General features: G+C 35.7%; 1 protein-coding gene across 1 annotated transcript; it reads right to left on the bottom strand.

Moving 5' to 3' along the window:
• LOC132548017 (soluble guanylate cyclase 88E-like) lies at positions 1 to 23166 on the bottom strand. The gene is made up of 10 exons (XM_060211829.1): positions 22387 to 23166; positions 20639 to 20732; positions 18295 to 18376; positions 12120 to 12249; positions 11256 to 11402; positions 10402 to 10548; positions 5085 to 5241; positions 3695 to 3804; positions 2790 to 2879; positions 1 to 1005 (listed from the first exon to the last, which is right to left on the bottom strand). Exons 1-10 carry the CDS (start codon positions 23164 to 23166, stop codon positions 1 to 3), a joined length of 2742 nt encoding a protein of 913 aa, XP_060067812.1.
• Between the last annotated feature and the right edge of the window lie 456 nt (positions 23167 to 23622).

Raw genomic sequence — 23622 nt, forward strand, 5'->3', positions numbered from 1 at the left:
TCACAACAAAACGCATGTCTGACTCTGATCTAATGGCCTCGTTTTAGGCTGTTCGTTCGCTGCAGTTACGGGGTCAGGCTCGACATACTTGGGCGCGTTATTGGACAAAGTTATCTCCTTTGGAGGTGTCGGTACTGCTTGATTTCGGTCATTTTCAGATTGTGATACTTTATGTAAGGATGTCTCCAAGGAAACGTAGCCATTGTTAGCCAATGACTCAGCGTCTTCTTTAAGCTGAGCTTCCATCGCAAGGAGGTCAATCGTCTTACGAGGTGTACTAGGGGGTGTTTTGGGTCGACCAGGGGGTGGAATGTTACGGAGAGGGTCGGGTGCCTGAACAGATGGATTCGGATTGGTACTTTTCTTTTCTGTATTTTCATCTATCGCGTTCTTAACGATTGGTTGTGAACTCTGTTGCGGTTGCTTGACATCCAGAACATGTTTTTGGTCTGTTTTGTTAGTTTCTGATAAACCGTTCTGCTTAACTGTCGCGTCTGGAACATTACTTTTCTGAAGACTTTTTTTTTTCTCCTTAACAGTTTCATTAGATTTCTTGTTAGATTTCTCATGTGACAAAGATGTTTTCTTCGAATGTTTTGGTGTTTCTGTCACTTCCGTTTTCAAATTTTCGGATTTGCTAGCAGGAATAGATTTGTTATCGAGTTTTGCTTTGGTTTTCTCGACTTCGAGTTTCTTTTGTTCTTTTTCGACCTCCTTCACCTCCAGGTGTTTGACTGCCGAAGTTATGTTTTCTGTGGTGTCTTTCTCAATTTGCTTTATGTTCGCTCGTCTCACAGGAGTAGGGGACCTGGAAGGTGTTGATCTGCCAGACTTGATATTATTTGTGTCCTCCATAGATACCGGTGAATACGAGGCTCTTTGTAAGTGTGACGGTGATTTCAGAGATGCTGGTCGACCTGTGTCGGGAGGAGGCGAGTTCGAAGCTGGAATGATTACCTCCCCTGTTGTTCCCAATAACCAATAGGTTTTCATGCGACCTTTCCCCTAAAAGAACAGACAGAAAGTAATACACTATACAGAACAGATGTAAACAGAAAGTCAAACATGTGACACGAAATTCGTACCTTATAATTTTGAAGCAACAGCTAACAAGAGGCACAAGTGACAAAGTGAGCTGAAATACAATGAAATATGCATAAACACATGCTGGCATCTTACGATTACCACACTCGCATATGCATATAACCAATTGAGAATATATCATACCACAAGTACATAAACATTCGTGACGTTGTATACAAAGACACAAAGGTCAATATCTACTTTTAATACAAATTTAGAGTAACAAACAGTAGAGCCAAACAATAAATGAAACTACATCATACAGTTATTTTGTCCTCCTTGGATTCGTCAGTGATGTATGTCTGAGGAAACTCTGAAGTGATCGACAGTAAAGTCAAAATGTAGATACATGTAGGAAAGTGTATGAGCCCCAAAGTTCAATAAATTTCGTAATTTTTATATATGTGATAAATTTAGAAGATCATCAAGTACATATGTATATTATAAACCCTGCCAATATTGTATCAAATAGATCGTGACACGAACAAACCTCCGGGACAAATGGTGCACCAGTGAAAAACACCTTTTACTACAGACTAACATAAGGGCTAGCAGACCTGTCTGTCCATAACGTCACGATCATGCGATTGTATGACGTCACAATCATGCTATAGTATGACCTCAAAATCATGCGATGGTATGACGTCACAATCATGCGATGGTATGACATCAAAATCATGCGATGGTATGACGTCACAATCATGCGATGATATGACAATCACAAGGGAATGAACAACTCGTTAATGCCTTCGATATAAAGGGTTGTATTACACTACAGCCATTTTGCTTATATCACAAAACAAATGTTACAAGGAGCATTTTTCTATAAACACCATATACCTATTGACAGCTTAAAACATGTATTGGAACGAAAAACGTATCTTGTATCATTCGACATGCATTTTCAAGAGAAAACTTACTTCAGACTTCAACAAGACAGAAATATCTTTAGTCAGGACACTTCAACGACGTACATAAATATCTGATTGATACCTACTTATTTCAATATACGAATTTCATATATATATATATATATATACATTGGCATTTAACTCTCACCCATGGTTATACCTTTACTATCTATTCTCTATACATTCTAGCTGAATAAAGTCTGAAATTCCAGATGTTTGTTCCAGAACAATGGTTACCGGTCAACATCTCGATGTTGACTGTTTACGTCACAGCTCATTTATGTTCGGAACTTCCCGGTCGTTCCTCGGCAATTTCCGCCATAATCAGCCAAGCAACACTCTAGGAAGCCTTGCTGACGTCAGCTTCATGCCCAACATTGATGACGTTCTCAATAACAGAGACAGTTCAAACACAAAATATATCATCCGCGTGACAGGGAGACAGTAGAAGGTTAACAAGACATTTACAGACAGGATTTTTGGTCAACATGTGTTAAGTTAAACCCTCGGACCAACACATGTTGACCTCAAGCCCCGTCAACAAATGTATATTATGACACACTATTATGTAAAGGCACTATGCATTTTGCTTCCGTGCTGCCACTGAAACAGTAATTCACTGGAGTGTTATACGTACACTCTAAACGACTGTGAAACTTCTGTTTTATCCTTTTATTTGCTATTATTCAATAAAATACATTCTCATTAATGTCTCTTTCATGTTTTTGACCTACTTACATTTATAATGAGCTAGATTAATTGCAATCGATTTCACGTGCAACGTCTATAAATTACCTTGACCTCCACTGAACCCCGTTCTTCGACCTTGTACGGCATAGAGGCGATCTCGATTTTTGTAGTCTCACTGATATGTATCTTGTTTGCCTGACAAAATATAGGTTAAAAAATTACAACAGGCAAAAATTAAAACAGCGCCGATCAGTAAAATTCAGTATATATATGAGACACAAGAGATAATAGACATATCTGTACATAAGAATGAACACGAGACACAAAATAGAATTGACTCTTAAATAGGTCCCTGTATCGTCAATTCGCCCACAGAAAACTCGCCCCAGAAAACTACTTACGGGACTAAAGATGATAATTGAATAGGAATAAAGGCAGAGACTTAGGAAGTAAATGAGAAGTGTAATAAATTTGGAAAAGAAGTTATACTGAGAAAAAAAATTGAAAGGAAAAAATCCCAATTCCAAGTTTCCATGGGCGAGTTAACGAACCTGGTGCCTATTCGAGCATATTCAAAATAATGTGTTATATAACACATTGTTTATATATATATATATATAACTGATGACATTTATCAAATTTATCAAATATATTATTTATTGTTACTAATGCATACATTTATTAAAATGGGTTTTTTTTTAAATCACTTTTTTTAATCAACATAACCAGTCTTTTTGTTAGACAATAATTTTTCATTCCTTAACCTATTTTTTTTATTAATTATTCTTTATTTCCACAAACATTTTCAAGAGTACCATTTTCACATTCTGTCGAAATTGACGTAAGTGTATACATGTTTCGGACCTGGATGATTACAAAATCAACCAGCCGTATCATCACTTAATGTACCCATTATTTTCACTATTTTTGTTTCGAAATATAAGAATTACATTTCGATCTATTTTTTTTCAATGATTTGACAAAATTCAACGATGTTTGACGCTAGTTACCTCGCTATTGGTTTCCATCCTCGAGGCAGTGTTGACTGTGTCCCCGAACAAACAATAGCGTGGCATCTTCACGCCCACAACCCCTGCCACCGCCATTCCGCTGTGGATACCTGTCACATATAACGAAGATTTTACCACGTAAGTCCGTTCCCGAAATTAAAATATTAATGTTCTGATTGAAACAATTCCATATTGATAACTTGAATAATTTCTTGCCCCGCACAACAAGTAAATGATGTTATAAATCAAGGACATCTTTATAATACAAAGTATTCCCACTACTACCATAAAATATGATGAACTAATTATTATGGATTGAAATATTGCGTATTTCTGACATAAATCTTAAATAACAGAACTTGACGTTCATGTAAAACATCCAAGTTTGTTGGTGAATGAGAAATTGGCCACCGGGGAGAACTGATTTCCGTAGCGTTCTTTACACTCAAACTTCTGCGGAAATTTCGTTAATGCGTGGCCTAGATAGAATAGGCATCTGGTGTTGTTTCAAGATAAAGATGTGGGTCAGACTAATCTCCGTGAAAAAACACCACAGCGTACACTGAACTTTGGCATTTAGAAGTAAACACTATGGTTATATTCTGTGGGACATCGTTTGTTGGACATGTATGTCTTTAACGAGACATAAATCCTAGTTAATTTCAAAATAGTTAGCTAAGGGGAAAAAACAATGGTTAAGAAAACGGGAAGATATAGACATACGGAAAAAGGGAAGATAAACGGAGAATATATGTCCTTAAAATATCGGCCATATTTTGACGGCAGTAAAGAAAGACAAAAGTGATTAATTGAAACATTTTTTTACCGCTACGCTGAAATAAGACAAATGAAGTATAAGCCCAGATAACTGCTATGAAAGGAAATGTAGTTTCAATCTCCAACGGATAATGGCCTTTTCGTGAATTGGAAATTCATATAAAATTTTTCATTCCACAACAAACAAATAATCGCATCAATCAAAAACTTCTTCATTATTATTTTTTTCCGTAAAAAGGAAGTGTTATATTGTATTGAACGTGCTAAATGACAGTTGTTTTCTGTCACCGCCGAACACAGCAAAACCATATATGGCAAATGTTATCCGACAATTGCAGCGCCAATTGGTAAACACCATACATTTTCGTTATAAAGTAATGTTGATCGGATTCCTCAAAATGCAGAAAAAAGTTGATATTCAAAGGTGTTAGATTTCTCGATGGTGATACAAGAGGTTTGATAAAATCATGGTTTCATTGTGGTATATTGAAACACCAAGTAATACTGAGCACACCATCTGTGCATAGGTCACATTGGGGTATATCGATGGAAGTATGACAGGAATGTGATAATATGTATAAAGTTGTAGCATCAAGGATAAGTATCAACCTACCAACTCGGATTTTCATACTCTCACCGGATGTTGGATTTATGAGATCTGACATTGTTACGAGCATGTCCAGCGCCATATTACAGATGCTCACTGCGTGGTATTTTGTCACGTTCGGCGCTCCTGCTACCCCCATGTAGGCATCCCCAATTGTTTCTACCTGTAAACATGTCCAAAAATGTTTTAAAAATTGAAACAAAATAGGGTTATAGGACGTGAAATATTTAGATTTCACATAATAAGCGTTTTAAAAGATGAATTCGCCAATATGACCCTTTTGCACTTTAGTGTAATATGCCTGGAGATTTTTTATTGATTGCGTCAGTCAAAAATCGACAGTGATGTCATATAATGTAATACAGAAAACGACGTCATGACACGGAATTAAAATGACGCTGCTACCGTTTGTTTTGTTTTCTATATAATGACTCTAAACACCTGTGGATATATAACTCTTAGGAGTTATATTAAGATGAGAATTAAGTTTGCTTTCATTTTTTGTGATATTTGTTAGTCAAGGCTCACAAAAAATAAAACTTCGTATAAAGTCGCACATGAAATGCTTGCTCATTATTTTTCGCGGAAGATGTCGGCAACTGACAAACAAAATCAGGACACAAGGGATCGAGAGATGCTGGCTGTCATTGCACCACACAATCCGATTCCATGACTAAACGTGTACTCTCTAAATTCACAGAGTTGTACAGTGACGTGTCATAAGTTTTTCATGTTTTTTCAAATCTTTTATAATATATTTTCTTCGTATTTCGAACCTTTTTCGATAAATTCGTTCATGGACAATTTTTGATGAAATTTTGTACACTTATTGAGAATTGTTTCCTCCCTCATCTCATATAATCTCCATTGTTTTCCGCTGTGTATGATAGGAGAAATAAATATCTATTTACAACATGCTGTTTTCGGGAGGCCATTTTGACGTCATTTTGTAGGAAAATGGCGTTACATGGAAATTGGCAGTTTAGGTAATTTGTACTACTCCTTAAAAAACCAACGGCGAATTAGATGAATGTTATGAGAAGTAAATACGGATATGGCTAGATATTGTCCAAATCCATCCCTGCACGAATTCAAGAATCTTAACTTTAAAAAGTTTGAAGTAATAAGAAAATCAGAAAAAAAACCAACAAAAATGAAGGAATTGGGGGGGGATGGAGAGGATGGATGACCTACATATGAAAATAAAGATCAAAATAATCAATGTAAGCAAAATATATAAATATAAATAGCAAGAAAATTAGGTCAAAGTTCACTCCTGATCGATATATTACAGCTCTGACAACAAATGTAAGTGAACACCTAATCCCCATGGGTTATTTAAAGCTGTTTGGTTTAGATACCGATAAATGGTGTTAACGGCACGCCACTGCGCAGGGACACGACTACGACAGAACACTGCAAGAATGTTTCCAATGATAAGAAACGTCATGTTAAATTCGACTGACATACACCCCACTGCGCATGTCGATTAGCCATCGAGTTCCGGACATTTCTTTCTGTTACTACGATATCGCGTGTACAACCGTCACATTTCATGAATTGCTGCCACTGCTCACCTAGTAAATAAATGAATGCTCCAAGGGAGTTAAATTCTGTATCTGTATGATTGTAATTGTTTCTAATAGCCACCCCCATTAACAGAACAGGAAACGGTCTGTTTATTGTGTCGATCTTCTGTATTTAGCGTTAATGATCAAAACTGACGTGTTTGAGGATTTGTTCTCTGTGGACCTCACTGACTACTTTATCGTAAATATATCGGACGTGGAACGGACAGAAAATTTGTCCTCGTTCCACAGAGAATAAGAAAAAGCTGTTAATGTGTTCACAAGTCCATGAAAGACGAGAATTTTGTTTATAGGGAATCGACAGTATAGGGTAACACTTCAGACTGAAGAGATTGTGAATATTTGTGTGGATTGTTCCTTGTAATTTCTAATCTCATTTATCAATACAAGTTTGTTTTATTTGCAAAATGGAATGGGTGTTTGGCTTGTACTGTATTACATGTAAACATTATGCCTAACTTGTTTGCATCAAAATCAATGGCGAGAATTGATAGAATAAAATATTGGTTTTCCGGCGTATGAGCTCTGACGTCAGGTGTTACAAATCCACGACCAGGGACCTCATCATATTTATATAAAAGAAATTATTAACAATGGTCCATAAGATGTGAAATATATTCCAAGTAACACAACGTTTTAAGGTATCAGGCGATAAAACCAGACAACAGAAAGGATGTTTTACATTGGACTGTATCTGTGAGGTTCTAGGTTTCATTTGGTGTCTAAGACAGCTTTGTGATTTACGTTGGACTGTTTCTGTGAGGTTCTAGGTTTTATTTGGTGTCTAACATATCTTTGTGTTTTACATTGGACTGTTTCTGTGAGGTTCTAGGTTTTATTTCGTGTCTAACATATCTTTGTGTTTTACATTGGACTGTTTCTGTGAGGTTCGCGGTTTTATTTCGTGTCTAACGTTTCTGTGTGATTTACAATGGACTGTCTCTGTGAGGTTCTAGGTTTTATTTGGTGTCTAACATATCTTTGTGTTTTACATTGGACTGTTTCTGTGAGGTTCTAGGTTTTATTTCGTGTCTAACGTTTCTGTGTGATTTACATTGGACTGTATCTGTGAGGTTCTAGGTTTTATTTGGTGTCTAACATATCTTTGTGATTTACATTGGACTGTTTCTGTGAGGTTCTAGGTTTTATTTCGTGTCTAACGTTTCTGTGTGATTTACATTGGACTGTCTCTGTGAGGTTCTAGGTTTTATTTGGTGTCTAAGACAGCTTTGTGATTTACGTTGGACTGTTTCTGTGAGGTTCTAGGTTTTATTTGGTGTCTAACGTATCTTTGTGTTTTACATTGGACTGTCTCTGTGAGGTTCTAGGTTTTATTTGGTGTCTAACGTATCTTTGTGTTTTACATTGGACTGTTTCTGTGAGGTTCTAGGTTTTATTTCGTGTCTAACGTTTCTGTGTGATTTACATTGGACTGTTTCTGTGAGGTTCGCGGTTTTATTTGGTGTCTAACATATCTTTGTGATTTACATTGGACTGTTTCTGTGAGGTTCTAGGTTTTATTTGGTGTCTAAGACAGCTTTCTGATTTACGTTGGACTGTTTCTGTGAGGTTCTAGGTTTTATTTCATGTCTAACGTTTCTGTGTGATTTACATTGGACTGTTTCTGTGAGGTTCGCGGTTTTATTTGGTGTCTAACGTATCTGTGTGATTTACATTGGACTGTTTCTGTGAGGTTCGCGGTTTTATTTGGTGTCTAACATATCTTTGTGATTTACATTGGACTGTTTCTGTGAGGTTCTAGGTTTTATTTGGTGTCTAACATATCTTTGTGATTTACATTGGACTGTTTCTGTGAGGTTCGCGGTTTTATTTGGTGTCTAACATATCTTTGTGTTTTACATTGGACTGTTTCTTTGTGATTTACGTTGGACTGTTTCTGTGACGTTCGCAGTTATATTTGGAGTCTAAGACAGCTTTGTGATTTACAGCTTTGTGATTTACGTTGGACTGTTTCTGTGAGGTTCTAGGTTTTATTTGGTGTCTAACGTATCTTTGTGTTTTACATTGGACTGTCTCTGTGAGGTTCTAGGTTTTATTTGGTGTCTAAGACAGCTTTCTGATTTACGTTGGACTGTTTCTGTGAGGTTCTAGGTTTTATTTGGTGTCTAACATATCTTTGTGATTTACATTGGACTGTTTCTGTGAGGTTCGCGGTTTTATTTGGTGTCTAACGTATCTTTGTGATTTACATTGGACTGTTTCTGTGAGGTTCTAGGTTTTATTTGGTGTCTAACATATCTTTGTGTTTTACATTGGACTGTCTCTGTGAGGTTCTAGGTTTTATTTGGTGTCTAAGACAGCTTTGTGATTTACGTTGGAGGTTTTATTTGGTGTTTATCTAGGTTTTATTTGGTGAACGTTGGACTGTTTCTGTGAGGTTCTAGGTTTTATTTGGTAAGCTTTCTGATTTACGTTGGACTGTTTCTGTGAGGTTCTAGGCTTTTGTGATTTACATTGGACTGTTTCTGTGAGGTTCGCGGTTTTATTTGGTGTCTAACATATCTTTGTGATTTACATTGGACTGTCTGTGAGGTTCTAGGTTTTATTTTTTAGTATCTTTGTGTTTTTTGGTGTCTGAGGTTCTAGGTTTTACAGTATCTTTGTGATTTACATTGGACTGTTTCTGTGAGGTTCTAGGTTTTATTTGGTGTCTAACGTATCTTTGTGATTTACATTGGACTGTTTCTGTGAGGTTCTAGGTTTTATTTTGGTGTCTAACGTATCTTTGTGATTTACGTTGGACTGTTTCTGTGAGGTTCTAGGTTTTATTTGGTGTCTAAGACAGCTTTGTGATTTACGTTGGACTGTTTCTGTGAGGTTCTAGGTTTTATTTGGTGTCTAACATATCTTTGTGATTTACATTGGACTGTTTCTGTGAGGTTCGCGGTTTTATTTGGTGTCTAACATATCTTTGTGATTTACATTGGACTGTTTCTGTGAGGTTCGCGGTTTTATTTGGTGTCTAACATATCTTTGTGTTTTACATTGGACTGTTTCTGTGAGGTTCTAGGTTTTATTTGGTGTCTAAGACAGCTTTCTGATTTACATTGGACTGTTTCTGTGAGGTTCGTATTTTTATTTGAAGTATAAGACAGCTTTGTGATTTACGTTGGACTGTTTCTGTGACGTTCGCAGTTATATTTGGAGTCTAAGACAGCTTTGTGATTTACGTTGGACTGTTTCTGTGAGGTTTGAGGTTTATTTGAAGTCTAAGACAGCTTTGTGATTTACGTTGGACTGTTTCTGTGAGGTTTGAGGTTTTATTTGAAGTCTAAGACAGCTTTGTGATTTACGTTGGACTGTCTCTGTGAGGTTCTAGGTTTTATTTGAAGTCTAAGACAGCTTTGTGATTTACGTTGGACTGTTTCTGTGAGGTTCTAGGTTTTATTTGGAGTCTAAGACAGCTTTGTGATTTACGTTGGACTGTTTCTGTGAGGTTCTAGGTTTTATTTGGTGTCTAAGACAGCTTTGTGATTTACGTTGGACTGTTTCTGTGAGGTTCTAGGTTTTATTTGGTGTCTAAGACAGCTTTGTGTTTTACATTGGACTGTTTCTGTGATGATTTACGTCACAATGTTAAAACTATGACGATGTTTTGAGTTTCGTCTCGTCTGAATAAAATTGTATGAGTACTTTTGTTTAAGGAGTGTTTTGGTGATTAAAACCCTTGTGACATTGTTGTCCATGTAATTGCTTGATGCACTATGCATTACCTTATATACACTATGTAGCTCACTGAGATTATCAAACTTCGTATACATAGCGTTCAGCATGGAAACTACGTCCATCGGAGAAATCTGGCTGCATATGGCGGTAAAACCGACAACATCACTGAACACAATCGTCAGACAGTCAAACACCTGAAACATCAGACATTGGTATATAATATAACTAAACACGATCGTCAGACAGTCAAACACCTGAAACGTGAGACATTGGTATATAATATAACTAAACACGATCGTCAGACAGTCAAACACCTGAAACGTGAGACATTGGTATATAATATAACTAAACACGACCGTCAGACAGTCAAACATCTGAAACATCAGACATTGGTATATGACATCCCTGATACAAATTGATGCTAATTTTAGAAAACATACCATTAAAATCATCTATAATGAGTATTCGGATGATTATGATATCACAAATAATATCAAGTGATATATTTATCCCGGTATCAAAGGTATATTCATTGTTTCGCCTTTTTCTACCTGTCATGGAAATATTATCTTTAAAACATCTTTATTTATTGACAAGCATTTAACCTTGCAGCTAGTAAGAATTACAACTTATTATAGAACCGCTCTGTTATCAGTGTGACATAGTGTTGCGTTATTTCTTACTAAGGTTGTGCTATGACCAAGTGTGTAATAACAACCGAGTTTTAAAATGTGATTCACTTTAGATGTAAACGTAAATATCGTGCTCGTGTTGGTCCAGTAACTGCTGAATCTATGACCAGTATGATGGATTACTGTCTAAGCCGGCGATCCCTTCCGGCATCAAATTAAAGCTAATCGTGTTTCATACTACTGAAAGCGAAATTAATTCAGCTACTGACCTCGCACGTGCTGATAGACTCCTCTCCACTACGTAATCGATCAGCAACAGGTTTGGGTATCATCTGGTAGAGGAGGGAATCTGTTCTTTTCATCTCCTCGTCAAGTTTCTGCATGCTCTCCTCTAAGATTTTACTCTTTTGTTGCTCCTTTAGATACATATTTCATTTAACAATTAAATTAACAGTTAAACAACGCTTTTACTCCTGCACACTACTAACTTTTGAACAAACTATAGCCGAATTGACTACAGTGCATTGTTTCCATCTTTTTACTGTTTTTCTATAAGCTTTTAACCATCTCGTCAAAATATTTTCTACATAAAATGTAAGTAGGATTTTAGTACAGCCGAAAACGTTGGTCATCTCCTTACCATTTCTTACAATAGGTACGTCAGTTCTAGTACGCTTCTCATTGGTAATTTGTCTGATGAAAGTGATTGTGTAGTCATTGAGACGTCACACTCTAGTGTTCTACAGGTAGTAAGAATTTATAGCCTAATGAAATTGCTAATCTGAGCAAATTGTTTCGAACCATCCCAAAAAATTGAAAAAAAATTACAAAAGCGATACAAAACAGAAACTGATCACCGTTTAAAATAAACTAAAACATAATAAAACACAGTAGTTCAGGAGTAAGAAAACAAAACTCTATTGAGGTGTACAATGTGAACGAAAAACGATTTACTCCATATTCTCAAGACAAGTCAACTAAACTGTTTCTATCTTGTTCAAAACTGGCCCTGGAAATATCAATTTGAATTAAACACGTGACACAATCATTCGTTCTTCCGATGAGCCTAACAATCCATGCACCTGTGACCTTGCTTTAGACATATTACTTTACATTCAACAGCAAGTGCGTACCTGGTCAAGGGCAAGCTTGAGTTCAGCGGACTGCTGCGTTCCCGCTAGAACAAGGTCGCGACTGGAATCATGCATACTCAAATCGTTGATGTACAAACCTGCTCTGCCCATGGCTTCCAGGTTCTCCATCCTGTCGAAAGAATTATTGAATCTTTAGCGGAGGGGATGGGGTGGGGAATTAGGCTCTATAAAAGGTATATACTGTGATTTTCTTGAAAATAAACACTGTGCACTCTTAATTAAGCTGTCTATACATCGGCTGAAATTGGAACCCAAATAGTTGAAAACATATCTTTGTCGAGTGCAAAGAACATTAAGTTAAGTTAATGTTTATAATCACGTTTTAGATAATGATGGTATGTGATACTTTATTTCAACACGTCTTCTCAATTTTTTTTCAGAAAACGACGATAGTCCTTTTATCTACGTGTCTTTGATTCCCTTGTAATGGGTAAGTGCTAGGGTTTGACTACCAATTGTCAATCAGAACGATCGTTTAATTCGCATACATTTTCCAGTTTTATCTAACCAAGATGCTGATGGCGAAATCTCCGCACAAATTAGGATTTCTGCCATAGAGAATCACTATAAATCTGCTGTAAGACATTTACAGTCCTTAAGCCTGACACCATCCAGCTCAATCAATAACACAATAATATAAAACAATTTCAGAGTCAACTTTAAAAGCCACTTCCGGTTTACTTAGAGGTAAGTAAGAATTTAATTGGTTAAAAGCCTAAACGAATAAGCTGCATATTTGTGTTTCCGTCATTAGCTAAAGTCACACGACTTGAGGATATCAGAGGTAGTATTAATGATATTTAATCCTGTGATATCATAGTGAAACATGCATGGTACAGAAATGGATTTAGTCAGCCAAGTGTACATTTTACCACATAAACGATTCATTGGAAAGGTAATTAGGACTTATCTCGCTAGATTAATTTTATATCATTTTTTATAACCATAAGATGGTGCTTTTTCGCTCTTGAAAATTAAAAATCATTTGTATTAGCATGTTTACGACCTAGTAGGCCAGGCTACCCTGATCATGACCATCGGTATCTTAATTTCGTTTTTCTCTATAATTTCTTACAAGACCAAAACCAAAAGGATACCATTAATGGCGAGTCGAAGGTACAAACAGGCCCTGGAATACACTTCGACCTCCGATTTATTCCTTCATATTTGATATAGCCATTTGCCAAGGATTAATGGCACAGTCGCTTTCGAAAAAAAGATGGAAAATCATTTCTTTTAAAATCGATTGAGGCTGTTATCAAATAAACGGTTCTAATATCAACTTTAAGTTTTAATCTTGTCTCAGACCTTAATGTGAGGGCCATTTCGTCCGTTTCCATTTTCTATAATCACAAAAGTGAATTATCAACGACGATAGTATCTAACTCATTATAAAAAGAATGCAATATGATAAGGTCAGATGTGTTTGATGTTATCAATGGTTCTTGATGTTTACCCTTTTCTCTTTCGGGATCATGACATTACATACTAGGATTGACCAAGTTTTACTCATGTCGTCGTTGAAGATGAATATATCTTTATTGTCTTTATAACGTTCTAGGCGTTTCCATGGTATTCTGTCTTTATTTGTTCTTAATTTCCCAAAATGTCATCAGTTTTATGAATGATTCTACAGAAATGTCAAAATTTCTTTTTTCCTTTTCTGTTTGTTTTTTGTCTTCTATCTATATCAATTTTTTATCAATACAATACGCATTGTGACATCGATATAGTTGTATAGATTACAATATCACAATAAAGATTATATATCAGCAGTTAAATGTTGGTTCTGGTTACTATCTTAGTGACCAGATCAATATATAATATAATCATCATTCCTTTCCACTTTATTTGAAGTAAATGATACTCGTTATTTGTTTTCCTTTTGTCGTTGTGTAGTGATACTGTGATATATTTTGTCGTTGTGTAGTGATACTGTGATATATTTTGTCTTTGTGTAGTGATACTGTGATATATTTTGTCGTTGTGTAGTGATACTGTGGTATATTTTGTCATTGTGTAGTGATACTGTGATATATTTTGTCGTTGTGTAGTGATACTGTGATATATTTTGTCGTTGTGTAGAGATACTGTGATATATTTTGTCGTTGTGTAGTGATACTGTGATATATTTTGTCGTTGTGTAGTGATACTGTGATATATTTTTTCGTTGTGTAGTGATACTGTGATATATTTTGTCGTGTGTGATACTGTGATATACGTTGTGTAGTGATATATATTTATTGTGTAGTGATACTGTGATATATTTTGTCGTGTGTAGTAGTGATACTGTGATATATTTTGTCGTTGTGTAGAGATACTGTGATATATTTTGTCGTTGTGTAGTGATACTGTGATATATTTTGTCGTTGTGTAGTGATACTGTGATATATTTTGTCGTTGTGTAGTGATATTTTGTCGTTGTGTAGTGATACTGTGATATATTTTGTTGTGTAGTGATACTGTGATATATTTTGTCGTTGTGTAGTGATACTGTGATATATTTTGTCGTTGTGTAGTGATACTGTGATATATTTTGTCATTGTGTAGTGATACTGTGATATATTATGTCATTGTGTAGTGATACTGTGATATATTTTGTTGTGTAGAGATACTGTGATATATTTTGTCGTTGTGTAGTGATACTGTGGTATATTTTGTCATTGTGTAGTGATACTGTGATATATTTTGTCGTTGTGTAGTGATACTGTGATATATTTTGTGTGATATATTGTGTAGTGATACTGTGATATATTTTGTCGTTGTGTAGTGATACTGTGATATATTTTTGTTGTTGTGTAGATATATTGTGTAGTGATACTGTGATATATTTTTGTGTAGTGATACTGTGATATATTTTGTCGTTGTGTAGTGATACTGTGATATATTTTGTCTGTGATATATTTTGTCGTTGTGTAGTGATACTGTGATATATTTTGTCGTTGTGTAGTGATACTGTGATATATTTTGTCGTTGTGTAGTGATACTGTGATATATTTTGTCGTTGTGTAGTGATACTGTGATATATTTTGTCGTTGTGTAGTGATACTGTGATATATTTTGTCGTTGTGTAGTGATACTGTGATATATTTTGTCGTTGTGTAGTGATACTGTGATATATTTTGTCGTTGTGTAGTGATACTGTGATATATTTTGTCGTTGTGTAGTGATACTGTGATATATTTTGTCGTTGTGTAGTGATACTGTGATATATTTTGTCGTTGTGTAGTGATACTGTGATATATATATTTTGTCGTTGTGTAGTGATACTGTGATATATTGTTGTGATTGTGTAGTGATACTGTGATATATTTTTGTTGTGTAGTGATGATATATTTTGTCGTTGTGTGTGATATATATTTTGTCGTTGTGTAGTGATACTGTGATATATTTTGTCGTTGTGTAGTGATACTGTGATATATTTTGTCGTTGTGTAGTGATACTGTGATATATTTTGTCGTTGTGTAGTGATACTGTGATATATTTTGTCGTTGTGTAGTGATACTGTGATATATTTTGTCGTTGTGTAGTGATACTGTGATATATTTTGTCGTTGTGTAGTGATACTGTGATATATTTTGTCGTTGTGTAGTGATACTGTGATATATTTTGTCGTTGTGTAGTGATACTGTGATATATTTTGTCGTTGTGTAGTGATACTGTGATATATATTTTTTCTTTTTGTAGTGTTACTGTGATATATTTTGTCGTTGTGTAGTGATACTGTGATATATTTTGTCGTTGTGTAGTGATACTGTGATATATTTTGTCGTTGTGTAGTGATACTGTGATATATTTTGTCGTTGTGTAGTGATACTGTGATATATTTTGTCGTTGTGTAGTGATACTGTGATATATTTTGTTGTGTAGTGATACTGTGATATATTTTGTCGTTGTGTAGTGATACTGTGATATATTTTGTTGTGTAGTGATACTGTGATATATTTTGTCGTTGTGTAGTGATACTGTGATATATTTTGTCGTTGTGTAGTGATACTGTGATATATTTTGTCGTTGTGTAGTGATACTGTGATATATTTTGTCGTTGTGTAGTGATACTGTGATATATTTTGTCGTTGTGTAGTGATACTGTGATATACGTTGTGTAGTGATACTGTGATATATTTTTGTTGTTGTGATACTGTGATATACTAGTGATATATATATTTTGTCGTTGTGTAGTGATACTGTGATATATTTTGTCGTTGTGTAGTGATACTGTGATATATTTTGTCGTTGTGTAGTGATACTGTGATATATTTTGTCGTTGTGTAGTGATACTGTGATATATGTGTAGTGATACTGTGATATATTTTGTCGTTGTGTAGTGATACTGTGATATATTTTGTCGTTGTGTAGTGATACTGTGATATATTTTGTCGTTGTGTAGTGATACTGTGATATATTTTGTCGTTGTGTAGTGATACTGTGATATATTTTGATATCGTTGTGTAGTGATACTGTGATATATGTTACTGTGATATATACTGTGATATATTTTGTCGTTGTGTAGTGATACTGTGATATTTTTTGGTTGTGTAGTGAGACTGTGACTGTGATATTTTGTCGTTGTGTAGTGATACTGTGATATATTTTGTCGTTGTGTAGTGATACTGTGATATATTTTGTCGTTGTGTAGTGATACTGTGATATATTTTGTCGTTGTGTAGTGATACTGTGATATATTTTGTCGTTGTGTAGTGATACTGTGATATATTTTGTCATTGTGTAGTGATACTGTGGTATATTTTGTCGTTGTGTAGTGATACTGTGATATATTTTGTTGTTGTGTAGTGATGCTGTGATATATTTTGTCGTTGTGTAGTGATGCTGTGATATATTTTGTCGTTGTGTAGTGATACTGTGATATATTTTGTCGTTGTGTAGTGATACTGTGATATATTTTGTTGTGTAGTGATACTGTGATATATTTTGTTGTGTAGTGATACTGTGATATATTTTGTCGTTGTGTAGTGATACTGTGATATATTTTGTCGTTGTGTAGTGATACTGTGATATATTTTGTCGTTGTGTAGTGATACTGTGATATATTTTGTCGTTGTGTAGTGATACTGTGATATATTTTGTCGTTGTGTAGTGATACTGTGATATATTTTGTCGTTGTGTAGTGATACTGTGATATATTTTGTCGTTGTGTAGTGATACTGTGATATATTTTGTCGTTGTGTAGTGATACTGTGATATATTTTGTCGTTGTGTAGTGATACTGTGATATATTTTGTCGTTGTGTAGTGATACTGTGATATATTTTGTCGTTGTGTAGTGATACTGTGATATATTTTGTCGTTGTGTAGTGATACTGTGATATATTTTGTCGTTGTGTAGTGATACTGTGATATATTTTGTCGTTGTGTAGTGATACTGTGATATATTTTGTCGTTGTGTAGTGATACTGTGATATATTTTGTCGTTGTGTAGTGATACTGTGATATATTTTGTCGTTGTGTAGTGATACTGTGATATATTTTGTCGTTGTGTAGTGATACTGTGATATATTTTGTCGTTGTGTAGTGATACTGTGATATATTTTGTCGTTGTGTAGTGATACTGTGATATATTTTGTCGTTGTGTAGTGATACTGTGATATATTTTGTCGTTGTGTAGTGATACTGTGATATATTTTGTCGTTGTGTAGTGATACTGTGATATATTTTGTCGTTGTGTAGTGATACTGTGATATATTTTGTCGTTGTGTAGAGATACTGTGATATATTTTGTCGTTGTGTAGCGATACTGTGATGTAATTTGTCGCCGTTGGATGACGTTCTTGTGTAATATGGCCATGGATGTTGATAATTTATTGTATTTTGTCGTAAGCTAACAAAGTAATACCATTTGCACTTTGACAAAATATTCTCAAATATGTTCATTGCCGCATAATTTTGTTAACTACTTCCAACATGGCTGTTTTGAAAAAAATGTGTCCTCTTATCTGAACATGTTCCTTCTGTATAACAGCTATGATATATATCACCTTTATATAATCTCTGATACATAGACTGTGCTATGTTTGCCCAGACTCTGTACACTATAAATCGTCAACGTTAACTTATTCCCTTAAAGTGTATTAATACTGATCTCACTCTGAAGTGAAACGTGACGATAAACTAACGAATTATAATGGTTTACTTACACTGGTGTGCCCATGAAGATAATACAGTCCCATTCCGGCATAAACACCATCTGTCCCTTCAAATGAAGTTTGTGTTCTCCGTCTTGTTCTAAATTTTAAAAAATGTCCATATAAATAATTTTGTTCTTAGAAAATAAAAGGTCATATCTGATACCATTGAGTTTGATATATCGCTACGTAAACATACGAAATATTAGTCTACTTATTTTTTTTCTCACAAAGAAAAATATAAGAGAGTTACAACATCATCGCTCCTTAGTTAGAACTTCGAATATTTTTTCAGCGTAAATTTATGATGAAAAAAGTTTCTAGTTAACTAGATTTTAACGATTTGGAATCTAACAGAAGAACGTTACCTGAAAATAAATTGATAAATCCTTTTTATTATCACTATAAAGTACTAAAAGGGACCGAAGTATCTTGAATACGTATTCAGTAACACTACTGGAACAATTGTTACTGATGTAGATCGCATTGATTTCTACTGTGACGTCATCAGTTACGTTAAATGTCTTCAAGTGAAGTATGACCACAATAAAGATATAGAAACACTGGAGATAAAAAGGTCATCATTTCACTTAATTGGTCAGTACGTCAATAACGCAATTATATGTAGTCACTAACATCATATTGTGGTTGTGTAACTGACGATTAAATCTATATACTCTACCTGGAACCGTGCTGTAAACCTATACCCTACCTGTAACCGTGCTGTAAACCTTCCACATCTATATACTCTACCTGTAACCGTGCTGTAAACCTCCAACATCTATATACTCTACCTGTAACCGTGCTGTAAACCTTCCACATCTATATACTCTACCTGTAACCGTGCTGTAAACCTCCAACATCTATATACTCTACCTGTAACCGTGCTGTAAACCTCCAACATCTATATACTCTACCTGTAACCGTGCTGTAAACCTATACCCTACCTGTAACCGTGCTGTAAACCTCCAACATCTATATACTCTACCTGTAACCGTGCTGTAAACCTCCAACATCTATATACTCTACCTGTAACCGTGCTGTAAACCTCAAATATCTATATACTCTACCTGTAACCGTGCTGTAAACCTCCAACATCTATATACTCTACCTGTAACCGTGCTTTAAACCTCCAACATCTATATACTCTACCTGTAACCGTGCTGTAAACCTCCAACATCTATATACTCTACCTGTAACCGTGCTGTAAACCTCCAACATCTATATACTCTACCTGTAACCGTGCTGTAAACCTCCAACATCTATATACTCTACCTGTAACCCTGCTGTAAACCTTCTACATCTATATACTCTACCTGTAACCGTGCTGTAAACCTCCAACATCTATATACTCTACCTGTAACCCTGCTGTAAACCTTCTACATCTATATACTCTACCTGTAACCGTGCTGTAAACCTCCAACATCTATATACTCTACCTGTAACCGTGCTGTAAACCTCCAACATCTATATACTCTACCTGTAACCGTGCTGTAAACCTCCAACATCTATATACTCTACCTGTAACCGTGCTGTAAACCTCCAACATCTATATACTCTACCTGTAACCGTGCTGTAAACCTCCAACATCTATATACTCTACCTGTAAACCTCCAACATCTATATACTCTACCTGTAACCGTGCTGTAAACCTCCAACATCTATATACCCTACCTGTAACCGTGCTGTAAACCTCCAACATCTATATACTCTACCTGTAACCGTGCTGTAAACCTCCAACATCTATATACTCTACCTGTAACCGTGCTTTAAACTTCCAACATCTATATACTCTACCTGTAACCGTGCTGTAAACCTCCAACATCTATATACTCTACCTGTAACCGTGCTGTAAACCTCCAACATCTATATACTCTACCTGTAACCGTGCTTTAAACCTCCAACATATATATACTTTACCTGTAACCGTGCTGTAAACCTCCAACATCTATATACTCTACCTGTAACCGTGCTGTAAACCTCCAACATCTATATACTCTACCTGTTACCGTACAATTTACTATAACTTTCTGTTTCTTATGCTTGGTATCAATCGAAACCTTTCAAACACTATCTCAGATATCTGAATCCGTACCGTAAATCTTCTAGTACTACCCCCTATGTCTGTGTTTGTACCGTTAATCTCTATTACTATAAGTTTATAAATAAAGGTTTTTACAGCGAGTATAAATTGTGTATTGTTATTACTACTCTTTGACTGAATTGTAATACAGCTGAGAAAGTGAATACATTGATAACCTTCCTCAGTATACATAAGATCTACTAGTTATTGTTACAGAGATGTCACAGACAAACTTGCCAATAGCTGTCTATTCACCTGCCAAAATGGCCATACCTTTGTTTTTGCCTCGTTTGATTTTTTCTTCATTCCGCTTCACTGTGCAGTTATCTGAAGCTATTTCAAATACATTGTTTGTGTGAGCCATGATCTGTAATGACAATATGAAACATTTAATTGGGTGTCTCGGACAATACTCGGACGGTAGGTACGCTATAGGACTGATAGAGATGTCGACAATTACTACAGACAGAATTTACCTTGTGAACAACAAACTGAAAACACTGTATCTATTGGAAATTCGTAAAAAGTAACAGAGCAGTAACGTGCCAGGGGCGCAATAATGTAGACGTTGCAGATGGGCAATTTCGATGTTTTGGCAATATCGCCCGTGAAAGGTTTTGCATGAATACTATACCAATTTCCTCCCTCCCTTCCCGTATGTCAATATTCCAACTAATGCTGACTTTAATACGATGGAAAAGGCCGGGCTCACAGCAGCCTCGTCTTTTTCGTGCCGAAAGTATTCTTATATCACCTGAACTATTCAGGAATGATGATGTTTCCAATAAGATGTACAGTTCAACTTTTACTGTTTTGTAGTCAATCGTTTTTAATTTAGTTGATCAATATTACGAACAACACTAAACAGAAGTTTGTTTTCATGACAATTAGGGTGAGCTAAAATGATCGTTATCGGCAAATGTCTCCTTAGTTGGTAATGTATTTGGTGTTATTAGTTAGTCTGGTGGTTTCATTCTTATAAACTGGTTGAAACGTTCCCATCCAGAACATCTTACTATTGCATGTTTATTCCGTGAAGAATAATAGTCGCTTTGAAATCTCCGTGTGATCTTGATTCATTACTATGGCGAGTCTATACCGCCTCAATATTCTATTCTCTTGTGTGCTGTCGAATGTGTTTGATGCTCGTTTGTATACAAAGTTATTCCGCAGTTGTTCTCTTTGTTCTTATTTTGGACGCTTCACCTGCCGGAACACTGGTCTTATTTTTGTCCTTTTTCGTGAATCTCATTGTAAAGCTTTCTTTTAACCTAGTTCCATCGAATGAAAGCTCGAATTAAAATTTTGTTATCGTGTTGGTATTTTCTTTGTGGTTTAAATATCCTATTCGCTAAGTCTAGTCCCTGACTTGATATTATGTCAAATATTATGACGGGGCATCTACCAGTGTCCCTCCATTAAGAGGGATTTTATACTGAATACGTACAAACTGTAAATCACTTATATTTCGAGTGACATTTATTTTCGCGATTAGGGTCAATTGCGAATTCAATTCCCTCGCCATTATTTGTATTCAAATACCTCTGGTATGTTGATTCGATAACTGCCATGGGAGTCTTGAAGAGCCCGTGTCTTTCATAAGTCATAATTCGCAAATTTAAAGTAATTTCTAGATCAGTGTTCGCGAGATTATATATTCACGAATATGTCTGATGAGACAAGTTCGCGAAATAAAGTACTCGCTGAATCTTATCGGTTATAGTCTCTTAGCGTTTTCATATTAAACTTTATGCGCTAAAACCTGATTGCGCTAACCGCAGTTACTACATGCTGATTAATCAGCAATTGACATCATGCGCTAACTTAGCGGCATGTTTAACTGTTATATTTGTACGTGGTTTTGAAATTGGTTATTACCACATCAGAGTTTCCTGGGGATAGATTATCAGGCTTGTAAAGATGGCTACCGCTGGATGTTCTTCTCTCTTATGGTTATCAATATGTTAAAAGAAAAACAGGATTTTCCATGATTTACATAACATTTGCATATTATTACTTACACTTTCCCAAGTCAGTTCAACCAATGGACGCACAAGTTGGAAAATATCTTCAAGCATCCTTCCTTTGATGAAGGGCATTATCGCTGTAAGACTTACACCTATGCTCTTGATCATCAGTTGTCGGTTAAACACGATATGGAATGGGAAAAGTTCAAAGAATACATCAGAACGCAAGGGAAGTGACTCTGTTATATGATCAATGTTCCGAAACATTTTTATGTATGCTGTGTTGTCAAATGACAGCCGCATGACCACGTGTACCAGATCGCCTATCTTAGATTCACTGGTGACATTGATAGTAATTTTAGTATTGTAGAACAGACGACCAACTTGTCGAATCTGGCCCTGTACATAATTCACAAATCCTTTTCGCCGACTTCTGTAGTGCAACGTAAGTCCAGACTGTGTTTCGTTTTCGACGAAAAAAGAAGGCGGTTTCAACTTTGGGTAACTAAAGCGGAGGTATTCGTGCAAATTATCCAGGCCACTTAAGAAATCTCGCATATTGCGACCCAACACTTTGAGTACCTTGTCATAACCGTATTGACCAACAAATCCCACGAAGCTAACGCCAAACGAATCCATGAGATCGGCCACGTCCTCCCCCGTCGTTTCGGCCGTTGCGGTAGCAATAGCTGATATTATGTTTTCGCTGTATATTCCGTGAGTTGCGAATGTCACATTTTGTAGATTTGCAGATTTACGTATCTGTTCCCACGTTTCCTCGCCATACTGATCAACAATGTAATCAACGATGGCCTCTAGAAGTAATCCGTACATTTTTACTAGGTGGAGTTGTAACCAGTCAAGGCTTTTGTTTTCAGTACCGTAAAATAGCAATTCTAAACACAGGTACGTCCTCCTGTAACACTGTCGGTACAACACACAGGGAATTTCCACAGATCAAACGGTAAACATCCATGTCTGTGTGTCTAAAACAGAAAACAAAAAACAATGATCACAAGAACTTTGTCAATGTGAATGATAACCTGTTTATATTTACATTTATTCAAAAACAATGTCTATCCTTATCATTACCGTGTTTTCTTTGTCAGGTCAAGAGTGCAAATGACGGAGTCTTGATGATGTCCTAACTTTATAGTTTCGCAAAATCACCGAACGTTTTCTACTCTGCTTGACAAAGGCAACGTACGTTTTCAAACGCTCGCAAAACTAGATTTCAATCGCTGTTTGTATGAAATATTTTATATAATACCAATGTGATTAATCTAATCA

Source organism: Ylistrum balloti, unplaced genomic scaffold (assembly GCF_031769215.1).
Source record: "Ylistrum balloti isolate Yb309-2 unplaced genomic scaffold, AGI_CSIRO_Ybal_v1 Utg369994, whole genome shotgun sequence".
Classification (NCBI taxonomy): Eukaryota; Metazoa; Mollusca; class Bivalvia; order Pectinida; family Pectinidae; genus Ylistrum; species Ylistrum balloti.